General features: G+C 43.0%; 1 protein-coding gene across 6 annotated transcripts in view; it reads right to left on the bottom strand.

Annotated features, from left to right (window-relative positions):
- Nucleotides 1-11,380, bottom strand: part of SLC5A11 (solute carrier family 5 member 11) — a 42,354-nt gene extending 30,974 nt beyond the window's left edge. For 4 of the 6 annotated variants that reach the window (XM_060122652.1, XM_060122653.1, XM_060122654.1 and 1 more), the window contains exons 1-4: nt 11,246-11,380; nt 7,227-7,298; nt 2,223-2,327; nt 967-1,026 (exon numbers count right to left, since the gene is read on the bottom strand). In XM_060122652.1, coding sequence (XP_059978635.1) covers nt 967-1,026; nt 2,223-2,327; nt 7,227-7,298; nt 11,246-11,380 — 372 coding nt within the window. Of the gene's footprint in view, nt 1-966; nt 1,027-2,222; nt 2,328-7,226; nt 7,299-11,245 lie in introns of those variants that run through there. The other 2 variants (XM_060122656.1, XM_060122657.1) reach the window with 2 other exon arrangements.
- Between the last annotated feature and the right edge of the window lie 5,448 nt (nt 11,381-16,828).

Raw genomic sequence — 16,828 nt, 5'->3', positions numbered from 1 at the left:
GCATGGAGTCTTAACCACTGGACTGCCAGGGAAGTCCCTAAAAGTGATTTTTTTAACTACTTTATTTTTCAAAAAGTCTAAAGCAGCATTATTTTGTAACAAAAATTTTGACATATCACATCAGCCAGAAATAACTCAATTATTATGGTTTTGGGTACAAAGGAAGAAAAAAAATCACTGAATCGCACGCGAGCACGTGTGTGTGTGTGTGTGTGTGTGTGTGTGTGTGTGTGTGTGTTAAAAGCTGTAATATGTTGTGGCTTAAACATTTAGAAAAGACTGCGATTTTTACATTTGTGTTTTGGCATTAAAAAAAGTTTTTTGAGCCTACGTTTCTTCCAGCTTCTGAAAGCCCCTGCCCCCCATGTATCTTTGATGTCCATCACTAGGTGGGAAATGCTAAGGACAGGGTTCCTAATTGTCTCAGCTGTGCATCATCCCACGCTAATGCTGGGACCTCTGAGGGACTAACGCAGAGGCCCCCAACCCCCGGGCCGCAGACCAGTGCCGGTCCAAGGCCCATTAGGAACCGGGCCGCACAGCAGGAGGTGAGCAGCGGGCGGGCCAGCGTGGCTTCATCTGCCACTCCCCATGGCTCCCCATCGCTCGCATTAATTACCTCCTGAACCATCGCTCACGTTACCGACTGCACCATCCCCACCATGCCCCCTTCCCATGGAAAAATTGCCTTCCGCGAAACCAGCCCCTGGTGCCAAACGCACTGCAACGGAGAGTGGCCCCCGCTCGCCGCAGCTGGGGAAAAGCCCGTGCGCAGCATCGAAGACCCAATGCAGCCAAAAATAAATAAATTAATTAATTAAAAAAAAAAAGTTTGGGGACCGCTGGTATAATGGATGTCCGCAGGCAGGAGGGAGGGAAGGATGCTGGTGGGAGGGAGGGAATGCAAAGCTGACCCTCCCAAAGGGTCTTCCTGTTCCATAGCACCTCAACCCCCCTCAGACTCACCTGACCAGCGATGTAGATAGGGAGGAAGATCCAGGCCAACATCAGCACGGAAAATAAGCCCTGCCGGGGAAAAGCGGAATCAGGATTCAGCTCCCGCCCACACTGTGATGCCAGCGTGGATTTCCCCGTGTCCAGAGGGAACCCGGCCTCATCTGCCTCTGGTTCCATCTCTTACTTACTGAGTAGCTCACCCTCCCTGGGCTGTCACATTTTCATGTTTAAATAGGACACAGGGATGAAGTAGGGCAGAATGGAACTAGAAGCTCTTTGTGGCCCCCAGTGCTGTGTGTCCTAAACCTTGAGTGTCCCCCTTCGTCCCCTTGTGTTCCCTCCCCTCCTTGGGCTGGGGTTAAATCAAGCCTGTGAGTTCAGGCAGGCCACTCTGATGAGTCGCTGGTGATGCTGGAAGAGTTTATACAGGTCTCTGAGACTCACTTTTCTCACCTGTGAAATGGGAATAAGTGCCCCCACTGGGTTGTTGGAAGGAAATCGGTGAGATGATGCTTACTGAGCACTTACAATACACCAGGCATTCCTGTGCACACTTTATAAGCATGAATTCCTTTAATCCTCTCGATGACTCGGTATGGCAGGTATCATCATTATCTCTGTTTTATACATGAGGCTCAGAGAGATCTAGTAACTTGCCCAAGGTCACACAGCTTATAAGTTTTAGAGCCCAGATGTGAACCCAGGCAGTCTGGTTCTAGTCTGTAATTGAATCCTGTAATGTGATGATGTATGTGGTGTATTTAAGTCTGTGGCACAGAGTAAGTGCTTAAAAAATGTGAGTCATGAAAATGAAGATCACTATTAATAAGTGCATCCCTTCCCACTAAGCGAAAATTATCCTGCTACATCGAAGAGTGTGTCTTATCTCTTGGGTATCTGTGGGTGGCAAAAGGATCAAGAACCACTGAACCACAAAGTTTTGTGATGGGCAATTGATATCTAATATACAGAAACACCCTCCAGTCCCACAAAACCTTCTATCTTCTGCATCGACGTGGGAGAGACTCTGAGCCTTCTTCACACATGTATTTGCCTTATGGGATCCCATCAAGCAAACACAGGGAGGCCTGGGACTTGCAGATCAAACTGATTTTTGTTAACTAGGGGTACCCTTGATGATTCCTGTCTGCTTTTTCATAAAGCACCACTCTATTTTTAAAAGAGCAGAGCATGCATACAACTGCTCCCCGGGATCTACCTACTGCGTAGAGGGTGGGCTGTCCATGCCCTGGTAACATACGTACATTAAATTCATAAGCAGTTACAGAAAGGCCCGCAGCAGCACCTGACCCTGCCAGGCCAATGAAATGTCCACTTCCAACATTGCTGGCAAACAAGGATGCACCCACCTGTGGGGAGATGATAGATCAGATCTTGGAGCCAAGGTCTGGTGTAGCTTCTTCCCACCACCAGTTCTTCCCATTCACCAAAGAGACCAAGACAAAAGGAGAAGTGGAGAAAGCAGGGCCATCCCTAGCCCATCTAAGCAACTTTTTAGAAATTAGAAGCCTCTTCTTCCCTAAGACTATTATACTTCCACCTTTAGAAAACTGGCATAACAAATACACATATCTATGATGCCTAAGATGTGAACTGTGTCCCCTCTAGGGTTGTGCAGTGCACAACTTGAACAACTGTATGCAGCATCCCTGCGGGGGAGGGAGGATGACAGGTGTTGTAGAAAGTGCTTCAGGATGAGAATCACGAAGCCTGTGTTATTCCCCAGCTCTGCTTCTAACTTAGCAAAGAAGAGAGCCCTCCTTCTAGTAGAAATCTAAGTGGCCAAGACGGTAATTGATGACCACAATCCCTGGTCTCAGTTGATTGCATGAGACAGGCCTGGGCACCTGGCCCAAGCTGGGCCAATTATATTCTCTCTCCTGGGAATCTGGAACTGGGAAACCATATTTGCTGGTCCCTTAGACTGGGGGTGTGTAACCCAGGGAGGTGTGTGTGTAGCAAGGAGATGGGGGAGGTGAGTAGCATGTTCAGCTATGCACTCATCACTGCCACTCTGCTGAGAGAGAGGAGAATGAGGTAGACTTGCAGAGAAAGGCAGATCAAGAGAGGACAGAGCGAGATGGAGACAGAGATAGAGATAGGTGAGGGAAGGAGGGAGAAAGAGACAGAGAGGGAGCTATCTGTGAGCGGACTGTTGTGCCTCCCATTGACTTTCTGGTCTCTGGTTTTCATCTGATTCTATTCCATTGATCTGTCCTTATACCAGTATCACACTCTCCTGATTACTGTAGCTTTGTAGTAAGTTTTGAAATCGGGAAGTATAAGTCCTCCAACTTTTTTCTTCCTTTTCAAAATTGTTTTGGCTCTTCTGGGTCCCTTGCATTTCCATCTGAATTTTAGGATTGGCCTGTCAATTTCTGCAAAAAAAGAGGGGGGGGATGCAGCTGGAATTTTGATAGGAATGGCGTTGAGTCTGTAGTTCAGTTTAGGGAGTATTACTATTTATGTTAAATAGATACCATCTAGTGCGCCATTTTAATTCCCTTATTGCTATAGCTCAGGCAGCTACAATGTCAAACAATTGCCACTGATTTTTTTTAAACTAATGCCTCTGGGTAAAGGGCTGCTCACACTAGATCATCACTGAGTCAGATCCAATAAAGACAAGTTGTGCAAGGGAAGCTTTCCAGGGAGCTGCAAGATGGGTAAAAACCTGATAATAATATGAGAATGGGACTTTGAAAGAGATCCAATCCTGTTCTAACCAGTGGCCTTCAAGACTACTGCAGAGCTGAAGAGAAGGGAATGAGAATAGAGCCAGGTAAACCCCCACAAAACTTCCTGTTCTTACTGAGATTCAGCTGTTTTTCTTGAATTAAAGCTCCCTGGATGGATGCTAGCATTAGGTCAATTTCCCGAGTTCTGAAAATGTTGATTTTGACAATTTTGCCACTGTTCTCATGGCTTTTATGCAGGAGGAGATTTCAAAGATCTTTATTCTGCCACTCCCAGTGACCCCACTCTGCAGGCTCCTCTGATTTTCCACTCTTCCCATAAAGAATCTGCGCTGGCCTGTGGCTTATTTTGATCAATAGAATGTGGTGAAAGTGACACTGTGTGACTTCCAGGCCAACACACAACAGCTCGGCAGCTTTCATCTTTGCCCTTGGAATCAGACGCCTTGTAAAAAACCTTGGGCCGGGCCATTAGATGATGAGAGGCATAGAGAGAGAGTGAAGTCCTTGCCTTCTAGCCGGTCTAGCTCCTGCCGGAGCTCCAGATCTGGGATGAGGCCATCTTGGACTTCCAGCCCTTCCCAGCCACCAGCTAGACGCAGCTCCATGAGTGACTCTAAAGAACGGGGGAGGAACCACCCACTCAAAACACGCAATCATTAGAAATAATACACTGTAGCTGTTTTAAGCTACTAAATGTGTAGGTGGTTTGTTAGGGAACAACAGCTAACTAATGTACATGTTCCAAAGCCTATTCTCTCTCTTTTTTTTTTTTTTTCACTTAGTAATTACAGAGAAAATGGATTTATTAATCAGGGGCAGACCTGGATTAACAAAACTCCTAAGATTTACACATAAAAGCAGAAAGCCAATTGATTTCCAGTGAGACTTACAACTGGGTATGCAACCAGATATTCAAATTGTCTAGCCTCTCCATGTAGATAAGCTACGTGAGAAGCCAAACTATAATCAGAAGGTTGCTTTGTGGACTAGAGCAGTTCATAATGTGATCCAAATGTTTAGTGCTATCAGACTCTGTTTACCAGCGACAGACATCTGCTACTTGAAATGAAATGATGGGATATGCACAAAGGCACCTGCCCCCGGACAGTGTTTAGGTGGGCCAAGGCTGTGAGAGACCACATAAACCTCTATAACCAATTCCTATCAGAACTAGTATTGATTTTCTATAGATGTTAACATTTTATCAAGCCAAAGCCCATACTCTTAACCACATCTCCTTCACATGGACATCATTCTCCTTAGGTGAAGAAAGCAAAAAAAGCTCCGAAATTTCCCTTTGCTTCTTGACCTGGGGAAGGGTCATCCAAGGAGTATGAGCACAGAAATGGTCCCAGAAGTGACATGCGAAAGCAGGCATACTTAGGTGGGCTGCTGTATTGCTACTGAATTTTAGGAACTCAGCATCACTCCTCATAGAGACCACTAGAGCAGGATTTCTTAAAACTGTCACTGAATACTTCCTTTGTAGCCTTCTCTAAGTTCACTGCACCTGCACTGCTATTTACTTAATATTTTATCTTATATTGACTTCTTCTTTAACTCATATACATGAATCACATATTATTTAGTCAATGTATTAGATATTAATACAATATATTAGTAATATAATAGTACATGCATATATATATATATATCCACAGCCTTTAGTAGAAAATCAGTATCACTGCTCTACATAGAAGAGAACCATACAAATAAAATGAAAATGAAAAAAATATTATTAAATTCTAGCTAGGTTCTCTGGACGACCAAATTCACTTAGCCTGAGGCTTGCATTCTCTTTTATTTTTGTTTTATTTTATTTAGTTATTTTTGGCTGCGTTGGGTCTTTGTTGCTGCACGCAGGCTTTCTCTAGTTGTGGCGAGCTGGGGCTACTCTTCGTTGCAGTGAGGGGGCTTCTCACTGCAGTGGCTTCTCTCGTTGTGGAGCACGGGCTCTAGGCACGTGGGCTTCAGTAGTTGCAGCACGTGGGCTCAGTAGTTGTGGCTCACGGACTCTAGAGCACAGGCTCAGTAGTTGTGGCACACGGGCTTAGTTGCTCCGCGGCATGTGGGATCTTCCCGGACCAGGGATCAAACCCGTGTCCCCTGCATTGGCAGGCGGATTCTCAACCACTGTGCCACCAGGGAAGCCCCTGCATTCTCTTTTAAACACAGAGATTAGCCAGTGCTGGAAGGTTGGTAAAACCCTATTAGTACCAAAATTTGACTGTTTCTTTTATGTAACCAGGAGGATTAACAGAGAATAGGAAAGGGAATAATGTTCTCACTAAGTAATTTGATGTTATTTAATGCTCTGTCTGTGCACAACTGAAAAATCATGGGGCACATATTACTTATATTTTGGGAAACACTGCACTAGATTACAAGCTCCTTGAGGTTGAAGATGAGCTCACTAATGTCTGCTGTGTTTGGCACACTGCTGGACATATTCCTCAGGGAATTTTTTAAATGAAATCGTTGAATATATAATCCAGAGCTCATTTTTGGTATCTTTTGAGGACACTGGTCATTGTCTTTAGACATCTCATGGACCAGAAACGTATATACCTGTTATCTCTGCATCTTAAATCCTACATCTTTTGGACTCCCTGCAAACGGGAGATGTCTTCTCTCTTTTTAGTTCAAAGATTTAACACTTATATTAGGAGATCAAGAATAAAATTATTATTCCTGATCCCCTACTCAGGGCCCAGGAAGCAGAGGTCTGTGTGCATGTGTATGTTGTATGTGCACACGTGTGTGCATGTATTTAGTAATGCCTTTAGCTACCCTTGAAAAGAAAATACTAATTGGGCTGTTGTATTTGTTATTTATGTTCTCAACACCCATTCCACCTTGTCCCAGTCATGCTCTCCAATTTTCCTTCAGAGTCTAGCCCCTCTCATTTCTCATCACATATGCCTCAGAGCAGGCTCCATGCCCCACAGCTTAGGCACTGAGTGTGTGACCCAGTTAGCACATCAAACTACCTTGGTCACAGTGATTGGCACAGAGATGGGCAAGGGGCACAATCAAAGATGGGATATTTTCCAGGGATACTGCCATGGAGGCAGGTGCTCTTCCCTTGCTAGGCTGGAACTTGAGAGGATGAAAGGTCTGGAGCAGTGGCCGCCATCTTGTTGACATGAAGTTGAGCCTGTTTGGGAATAGCACCCATCCAGAAGAAGAGAAGCAGATAGAAATAGATAGATGATAGATAAATAATGGATAGATAAATGATAGATAGGTGATAGATAGATAGATAGATAGATAGGATAAACAGAGGGAGAAACCAGGTCCTACTTATCACTTGGGCCCCTATACTCTGCCATACCTGAACCCAGACCAACCCTCAGTTTTTCCCTTAGGTGAGCTGATGGATTCTTTTTGTTCAAACAGATTTGAGTGGGAGCTAAGCCTTCTCTAGTCTAGACTGTGACTTCCAGACAACATGGAACCAGAGAGTCCTGAGCGAGCAAAGGTTAGACAGAATATCAACACTTGAAGAGTCTTTGAGAAGTAATTTTAATTGAACCAAAGACTACTTACTGGCCACCACACCATGTCCCCTCCAGCTAGAAAATAGCCTTTCACCGTGTCTCTTTTGGTCTTCACTGTGGACTGAAACAAAGAAGAGGGGTGGGTGAGGGAAATGTCAGCAATCAGACACCTCCCAAAATGGTCTAGGCCACAGATTATAACCCGGGAGTCCAGCAGGCCAGACTCAGACATCAAATTTATTTTGGTTTTTTTTGTTTATTTGTTTTTGGGTTTTTGTTTGTTTTTAGTTTGTTTGCAGGAGTCCCTGAGCGATACTTCCCATGGACATTGTTTGCCTGAAATATCTTACTTCACTTTTTTTTTTTTTTTTTTTTTTTTTTTGCCATGAGGTTTGTGGGATATTAGTTCCCCAACCAGGGGTCGAACCCGGACCCTCGGCAGTGAAAGCACAGTCCTAATCGCTGGACTGCCAGGGAAGTCCCTCAACTATAATTAAAAAAAAGATTGAGGGACTCCCCTGGCAGTCCAGAGGTTAAGACTCCATGATTACACTGCAGGGGGCACAGGTTCGATCCCAGGTCAGGGAACTAAGATTCCACATGCCCCGTGGCTCGTCCAAAAATAAAAACTAGAAATATTTTAAAAGTACAAAACTCTGAGGTCCTTTAAAAAAAAAATGACTTCCCTGATAGTCCAGTGAGTAAGACTGTGCTCCCAATGCAGGGGGCCAGGGTTCAATCCCTGGTTGGGGAACTAGATCCCACATGCATTCTGTAACTAAAAGATCCCACATGCCGCAATGAAGACCCCGCAGCCAAAATAAATATAAATAAATAATTAATTTAAAAAATATATAGTTGATGTGTGATATTACATAATTTACAGCTATACAATATGGTGATTCAAAATTTTTAAAGATTATACTCCATTTTAGTTGTTATAAAATATTGGCTATATCCCTCTATTGTACAATATATTCTTTTTTTAAAAATAATTAATTAATTTATTTATTTTTTGGCTGCAGTGGGTCTTTGTTGCTGCACGTGGGCTTTTCTCTAGTTGCAGCAAGCGGGGGCTATTCTTCATTGCGGTGTGTGGGCTTCTCACTGGGTGGCTTATCTTGTTGCAGAGCACGGGCTCTAGGCGCACGGGCTTCAGTAGTTGTGGCGCACAGGCTTTGTTGCTCCGCAGCAGCAAGTGTGATCTTCCCAGAACAGGGCTCAAACCCGTGTCCTCTGCATTGGCAGGCGGATTCTTAACCACTGTGCCACCAGGGAAGCCCTGTACAATATATTCTTGTAGCTTACTTTATGCATAATAGTTTGTACCTCTTAACACCCTACCCCTGTATTGCTCCTCCAGCCCTTCCCTCGCCCCACTGGTAACCACTAGTTTGTTCTCTATATCTGTGATTCTACTTCTTTTTTGTTATATTCACTAGTTTGTTTATTTTTTAGATCAAATATATTTTGTTTGACCCATGGTTTTTAAGAAGATTTTCATCTGAATGCCCTTAGAGGAGACATAAACTCTTCAGGTCAACACAGCCCCTACCACTCCCTGCCTCACAGATGTATAATAACCCACTAGATTCCCCTAGGCATTTGAGTTTTAGACTCATGGCTTGTATAGACAAGCCACAATGAGCTATAGATAGCTCACAATGGGTATCATTTATTGAGTATCAGTACTATGTGACAGACACTATACTAGGCATTTTGAGGCATCATCTCATTTTAATCCTCACCAAGTCCTATGAGGTTGGTGTCATCAGGCCAGTTTAACAGACGAAGAAACTGTGGCTTGGAAGTAAAGTCATGTATGTAGTGCCACATTTCTACAGAGCAGAAGGCTGGGAACTCAAACTAGGTCAGCCTGATTTCAGAGCTCTTTAGGAGTGAGCTTCCTGGCATTAAAGGTGCTTTAACAGAGACATTTTAACCACTAAGTAGCTATTTGTGATAAGTGGTTTAACTTCTCCCAGCCTCTGGGTGCAGGTGTTGGTGAGAGGAGTCTTACTGGATGGGAGATGACATGAAATGATATCTTTTCATCCCTGCAAATGATCTTACTATAGAAAACAGACACTATGGCTCATTCCTGCTGAACCCTGACACAGGAAGTATTTTCCAAGAGTAAAGAACTCCTCGTGCTAAAAGGGATCTTCTAAATCCATGACTTCAAAAACTAGTAATACATCAGGGTCTCCCAATTCTCTTGTGAAAATATAGATTCCCAGGAACTCTAACCCTCACCCTAACTCTACCCCTACACCTAATCCTGATCTCAAACCTGTCTGAATCAAAAGCCCTGACTCTTGGGAATTCCCTGGCGGTCCAGTGGTTAGGACTCGGCACTTTCACTGTCGGGGCCCCGGGTTCGATCCCTGGTCAGGGAACTAAGATCCCGCAAGCCGTGCAGCGCGACAATAAATAAATAAATAAATAGATAGATAGATAGATAGATAACTAAAAGCCCTGACCCTTAACAACATCTCACCCATCTCAATATCAGATCCATGGTCTTTGGGATGGCCAGTACTTTTACCCCCTGATTGATCTGGAGCAGGGAAAGCTAAGGGGTAAGAGTAGGGAAATGACCTACAAATAGTCAAACGGAAGTGGGGACACCTCAGTAGGCTACAGTTTTCAAGTCATTTGACCTGAAAATCAGATAGCAGCACCTCCTCTGCACTATCCTTTATCCCAAAGTTACTGTCTCTTTAATATGTAAAGCGTTCCTAGAAATTGATAAGAATAAGAGCAAGAACTTAATGAAAATGGAAAAAAAATATGAAACCATACTTCACCTAAAGGAAACAGTGGTTCTTAAACATATGTAAGGATGTTTATTTTAGCCTCACTGATTATATGATAGTACATTGAGATAGTGTTTCCCTGTCAGTTTGGCAAAAATGAAAAAGTTTGACAATGCAGTGTTGCTATGGATGTGATAATGTGACTTTCATACATTTAATGATTTTGTGCAGATTGGCACTAAACCTAAGGAGGGCAATTTGACACAAGCTATCACAATTACAAATACATATATCCTTTAACCTGACGATTCCAGTACGGGGAATTTATCCTACATTATAGTTGTATACATCCAAAATAATGTGCCCAAGACTTGTTTATTACAGCATAAATTTTAGTGTTAAGAGATGGGGAACAATCCAAATGACCCTCAGCAAGAAACAGGTTAAATAAATTGCGGTATGATCGTCTATGGAATACGGGGCAACTTTTTTTTTCAACACCTTTATTGGAGTATAATTGCTTTACAATGGTGTGTTAGTACTGGTCAACTTTTAAGAAGATGCAGAAGCGTCCATATACTGATATGAAAAGATATCCAGGAGACACTGATCAGTGAAACATATCAAAGTAAAAAACGGTATGTATAATAAGCTACCTTCTATTTAAGAATGAGGGAAATATACACATTAATATTTGCTTGGATTTACCTAAAGAAACTCTGGAAGAATACACTAATGTACTAAAAAGTTAATAACAGTGGTTGCCTGTGGAGGGAAGGGTAGTAGTAAGACTTTTCATTGTGTGTCATTTTAAGTTGTTTTTATTTCACTGCCTTTAAAAAAACAAAACTACTTTTTAAAGAGCATGGGCTTCAAAGTGAAGGATATGGATTCTAACCCCAGCTCTCCTAACTTATTAACAGAATAAGGAACTTAAACTCTTTGAGCCTCGGTTTTCTTATCTATAAAATGGGGTATAGCAATAGTACCTTCTTCATAGCGACCTGTGCAAATTACATGAGATAACATGAATGAAAGTGCCTAACAAGGTACTTGACACACAGTTGATACTCAACGCATTCTTTAAATATTAAAGTTCTGATTAGGAAATTCCCTGGCGGTCCAGTGGCTAGGACTCTGCGCTTCCACTATAGGAGGCACGGGTTCGATCCCTGGTCGGGGAACTAAGAACCCGCATGCCGTGTGGCACGGCCAGAAATAAAAATAATAAAAGTTCTGATTACTGTGTGAGCTTGAGCTAGTCTCTCACCCCACCCCAGCCACTTTCCCTCCCCCTGACCTGGCTTACCCATAGTCCAACGGCCAGGACAAAGAGGAAGTACAGAACCAGCACTGCGATGTCACCTGGTTCCAGAGTCCTCTGGGGAAATGCCTCCAGGGGATCTGGCCGCATGGGCTGAGGGCTGCTGGGGCTGCTCTCCATGGTCCTGAATGAACTCTCTCACCCCTGTGGAAGGGCAAATGCGTGTCAGATGCCAGGACCTGGTGCCACTCTTCTCACCCTCTCCGTGGCTGCCTCCTTGGGACATCCAAGCAAGAGGACACACGTGGAGGAGACAACCTCGGGAAGGCAGATGCATCCACCCACTCACTCAGCAAACATTTACAAGGAAGTCACGTCAAATCTACAGTTAATGTTTACCAATCCAACCACTCGCTTGGCAAAATCAAAGAAGAATACACAATTTAAGTAATACAGATGTTTCACCACCCTCTTCCACATACCCGGGAGTGAGAGAAAAACAAGACACCTGCGTCAGTCTCTGTTCCCCAGGTACCTCACTGCTGGGTGAAAGTCAAGCCAGCAATTTTGTCAGAGGCTCAGTGAGTCAATACAATCTTGTTTCACTGCTGGATACGCCCATAAAAATGCATATATTTAATAAACACTTATATAGTACTTACTACATACCAGGCATCATCCTAAGTGTTTATAAACCTGCGAAGTGGGCACTGTTGCTATCATACCATCTTACAGCTGGCAAAATTGAGGCACAGAGAAGTTAACTAACTTGCCTAAGGTAACACAGTTCAAGTGGTAGAGCTGGGATTTGAAGGCTAATAATCTTGCTCCAGAATCCATGTTTTGAACCAGTATCTTAAGGTATTTCTCAGTATATTGCGCTTCCTTGGGCAATTTAAGGGATTCCTGTGGTGGGTAGAATCATGTCCCCCTCAAAGATGTTTACATCCTAATCCCCAGAACCTGTGAATGTGTTACGCTATATGACAAAGGACAATTACATTTGCAGGTGTAATTAAGGTTGCTAGTCAGCTTCCCTTTAAATAGGGAGCTTATCTGAGTAGGACTAATGCAATCACTAGGGTCCCTAAAAGTGGAAGAGGAGATTAGATGAGAGAACCAGAGAGATGAGAGTGTGAGAAGGATTTGGCCTGATGTTGCTGGCTTTGATAATGGGGTAATGGGGCCACGAGCCAAGGAATGCAGGTGACTTCTAGAAGCTAGAAAAAGCAAATTAATGGATTCTCCCCTAGAGCATCCAGAAGGAAGTGAGCCCTACTCTCACCTTGACTTTAGTGCAGTAAGACCTGTTGAGAACTTCTGACTTCCAGAACTGTAAGATAATGAACTTGTGCTGTTTGAAGCCATTAAGTCTGTGGTAATTTGTTACAGCAGCAATTGGAAACTAATACAATTCTCAAGGGTAATTTTTTTACTATAAGTGATTTGGGCTTTGACTTACTCCTGTGTTAAGATGGCTCCACTCTCGAGGTGTCAGCCTCTAGGGGTTCAGGAATGAAAAACTCAGTCCTGCCCTCTATGACGTGCACCCCAATAATGGGGTAAACCCACTCAGATAATAACACAACGTGATGTTTCATACAGTGGAGGTACATAGAGGTAGAGGTATTAAGGATTCAAGCTTAGGAGTCATCAAGCTGGCTCCCCCACTTACCCATCCTGAGAACTTGGACAAATTCCCTAACTTCTCAAAACCTTAGCATTCCCATCTGCAAAATGGGGCAATAAGAGTTTACATTTCATAGATTGCTGTGAGCTCGTACCTGTGAAGTGTTAAGAACAGTGCCACGCACAGCTGTGTTCAGTAAATTGTAGCTGCTATTATTAATATTACTAATTTTCTACAATGTGCCATGAGGTAAGGACCACCTAATTTTACATGGAGAAATCCAGATGGTAGCATATGAGCTGGGTCTTGAAGAATGAGTGGGTGGTCCTACACAGCATAAGCGGGTATGAGAGAGCATTCCAGGCCAAGACAACAGTATCTACAGACATTGAGGTGTGAAAAAACATGTCATGCTTAAGGAACCATCAGATTCTTGCCTGAGTATTAAGATTTGAAGGAGGGAGATGGGCAGTGAGGCTCGTATAATGCTATGAAGACATTATACCAGCCCTTTGATGTCATTCAAAGGATTCTGTAAGGTCAGTAATTTTCAAAGATAACATCAGTTGTCATCATCTTCAGATATCATCCCGTTTTTATGATTTAATTTTAATTTTTAATTAAGCATTTTAAAATTTATTTAATTAATTTATTTTTGACTGTGTTGGGTCTTTGTTGCTGCACGCGGGCTTCCTCTAGTTGTGGTGAGTGGGGGCTATTCTTTGTTGCGGTGCGCGGGCTTCTCATTGCGGTGGCTTCTCCTGTTGCGGAGCACGGGCTCTAGGTGAGTGGGTATCGGTAGCTGTAGCACACAGGCTCAGTAGTTGTGGCTCACGGGCTCTAGAGCAGAGGCTCAGTAATCGTGGCTCACGGGCTTAGTTGCTCTGTCGCATGTGGGATCTTCCCAGACCAGGGCTCAAACCCGTGTCTCCTGCATTGGCAGGCAGATTCTTAACCACTGCACCACCAGGGAAGCCCCATTCTCTGTTTTTATAACAAATATTTTGTAATATTCCTTTTACTGAAAACGGAAATGAAATTCATAGTTAGTGTTACCTACCTACACACATAATTTTTTAAAAAAATCAATACAGTGCTCTAACTCTATTATAAAAGAGAAATAGAAGCAATTTATGATTAAATTGATGGATAATCCAAAATGTAACTGCTCCATCTGACTCCACTGCAAGACTCAAAGGGACAGTCAGATCACTTTACCTATTATACTGAATAAATTTTTAATTTAAGAGAAATAAAAAAATAGGAATCCATTCTATTCCAGAAGCACAGAAGAAAGCATGAATTTACAGAGGAACACCAGAATGTTTAAATTTGTGAAAAATGCTTTGTGATTTTAAATGTTATGAAGAAGTCCAAACAGCTCCCACGATATACAATGCTTTTAACTTAAGATAGAGCCCTCTGAGAAATATCAGAGACAGCTTGGTGAAAATAAAAAGCAGGTACATTTTTTAAAACCATTTTTTAAAACCATTTTTTAAATGAAGTTAAGTTAATTTACAATGTTGTGCTAGTTTCAGGTGTATAGCAAAGTGATAAATATTCTTTTTCAGCTTCTTTTCCATTATAGGTTATTATAAGGTATCGAATATAGTTCCCTGTGCTATTTTTTTTAATGTAAAAAAAAACAATAGCCAACACTTTGTGTTTTGTGCAAACTGGTTCTACTCTCGGATAATTGTAAGCATGTTTTTCGCCTGCGTGAAGGTCAGGTGGGACACCTGAAAGTCCTGGATGCTTGGGGAAGTTCTGTGAATTTCAAGGTGTCTAGCATGTCTGGTCTCCACCCAGCCATGGTACCCCAAGTCACTGTGACAACCAAAAATATCCGATAAATTTTCAAAACATCTCCCGGTAGGCAGCAATGCCTCAGTGGCACCCCTCTGCTCTAGGTTAAGAAATGCTACTGAAGAATTTTGAACAAGGTGGTGGAAGTGGTGCAGGGCAGAAGAGGCTTGACTGGAAGCAAAAAAGGTGGGCGGGAAGGGTATTTTGAAATAACCCAGACTTGAGATGGAGGGTGAGAAAAAGTGCATTAGAGAAATAATTTGGGTTAGAATCGGTAGGACCTGGAGATTAATTAACAGGGTAAGCGAGAGAGAGGGGGAGAACTGGGAGTAGTTTCCTACTTCTAATCAGAGCTGCCCAAAGACAGAATGGCCTGGTCACCTGGGCGGGATGTTCCTTGTTCTTAAAGCAGAGTTTTTCATCTGCAATACTATTGGCATTTTGGATCACATAATTCTTTATTATAGAGAGCTGTCTTGTGCATTGTAGGATGTTTAGAGCATCCCTGGTAGCTACCCACTAGATGCCAGTAGCATCCTTCCCACAGTTGTGAGAGCCACAAATGTCCTCTGGGTTGAGAACCACTGCCTTTGAGCCCTAGAAGATTGGACAGTCACTTAGAGAAGATGCCTCAGGGGGGCGCTCAATAACTTTTAACGTCCCTTCCCACGCCAAGTACAGAGGATGCTCACAGCTTCTCAGACCTGTGAGAAGACTCAAGCAATCACCGATCCATAGCTCTCATCCAAAGATGAACGGATAAGAGAAGGAGGGAAGGAGGGAATATAAACTTGCCAGTATCAGGCAAACCCAGCTCACTTACCCCACTCGAATGCAGGAGTGCGTAGTGGAAGCCCCAATTCTACCTCAGATCACCCCTCAGCCCTTCCTGCCTCAGTCAAGCCTAGGTGTTTTGATCATTGTTGTCTGTCGAATGGGATGGTAATAACCGAAATGAACCAGAGAACTTGTAGGGAGAAAGTAGAAAGGGAAGACTGGTGCTGGAGACCCTCCCTAGGGCGGAAGTAGAGGTTCATAAATGAGGGTCTAACCAGGAGACTGATTCTGGAGGCTTGGGGAGGACAGGGTGGATGGTCCTTAAGGCTGACTCAGGGGTGAAGCGCCTGTTAGGTAGGTAGTGTTCTTATTGCTATTCCACAGCCAAGGAAGTGGTGTCACATGACTGAGGGCCCAAGGCAGGACTCAAATCCAGATCTGTCTGATTTCAGAGCCTGCATTTTCTTTCTTTTTTTGCCATGATTTTTAAAAAATTATTAAAAGGCTTCCCTGGTGGAGCAGTGGTTAAGAGTCTGCCTGCCGATGCAGGGGACACGGGTTTGTACTCCGGTCCGGGAAGATCCCACATGCCATGGAGCGGCTGGGCCCGTGAGCCATGGCCGCTGAGCCTGCGCATCCGGAGCCTGTGCTCCGCAACGGGAGGGACCACAACAGTGAGAGGCCCGCGTACCGCAAAAAAAAAAAAAAAAAAAAAAATAACTATTAAAGTATAGTTGATTTACAATATTGTGTTAGTTTCTGGTATACAGCAAAGTGATTCTTATGAGTATATATATTCATATATATATATATATATCCTTTTTCAGATTCTTTTCCATTAGAGGTCATTACAAGATATTGAATATACTTCCCTGTGCTATACAACAGGTCCTTGTTTTTTATCTATTTTATATATAGTAGTGTGTATCTGTTAATCCCAAACTCCTAATTTATCTCTTCCCTTTCCCCTTTGGTAACCATATGTTTGTTTTCTATGTCTGTGAGTCTATTTCTGTTTCGTATATAAGTTCATTTGTATCATTTTTTTAGATACCACATATAGGTGATGTCATATGATATTTGTCTTTCTCCAACTTACTTCTCTTAGTATGATCATCTCTAGGTCCATCCATGCTGCTGCAAATGGCATTATTTCGTTCTTTTTTATGGCTGAGTAGTATTCCATTGTATATATATATACCACTTCCTTATCCATTCCTCTGTTGATGGACAATTAGGTTGCTTCCATGTCTTAGCTATTGTAAACAGTGCTGCTATGAACACTGAGGTGCATTGTATCTTTTTGAATTAGAGTTTTCTCTGAATATATGCCCAGGAGTGGGATTGCTGGATCACATGGTAACTCCATTTTTAGTTTTTGGGGGAACCTGCATACTGTTCTCCATAGTGGC

This window comes from Lagenorhynchus albirostris, chromosome 15 (genome assembly GCF_949774975.1).
Source record: "Lagenorhynchus albirostris chromosome 15, mLagAlb1.1, whole genome shotgun sequence".
NCBI lineage: Eukaryota > Metazoa > Chordata > Mammalia > Artiodactyla > Delphinidae > Lagenorhynchus > Lagenorhynchus albirostris.
The sequence above is the reverse complement of the archived record's forward strand: the minus strand, read 5'-3'. Positions and strand labels throughout refer to the sequence as shown.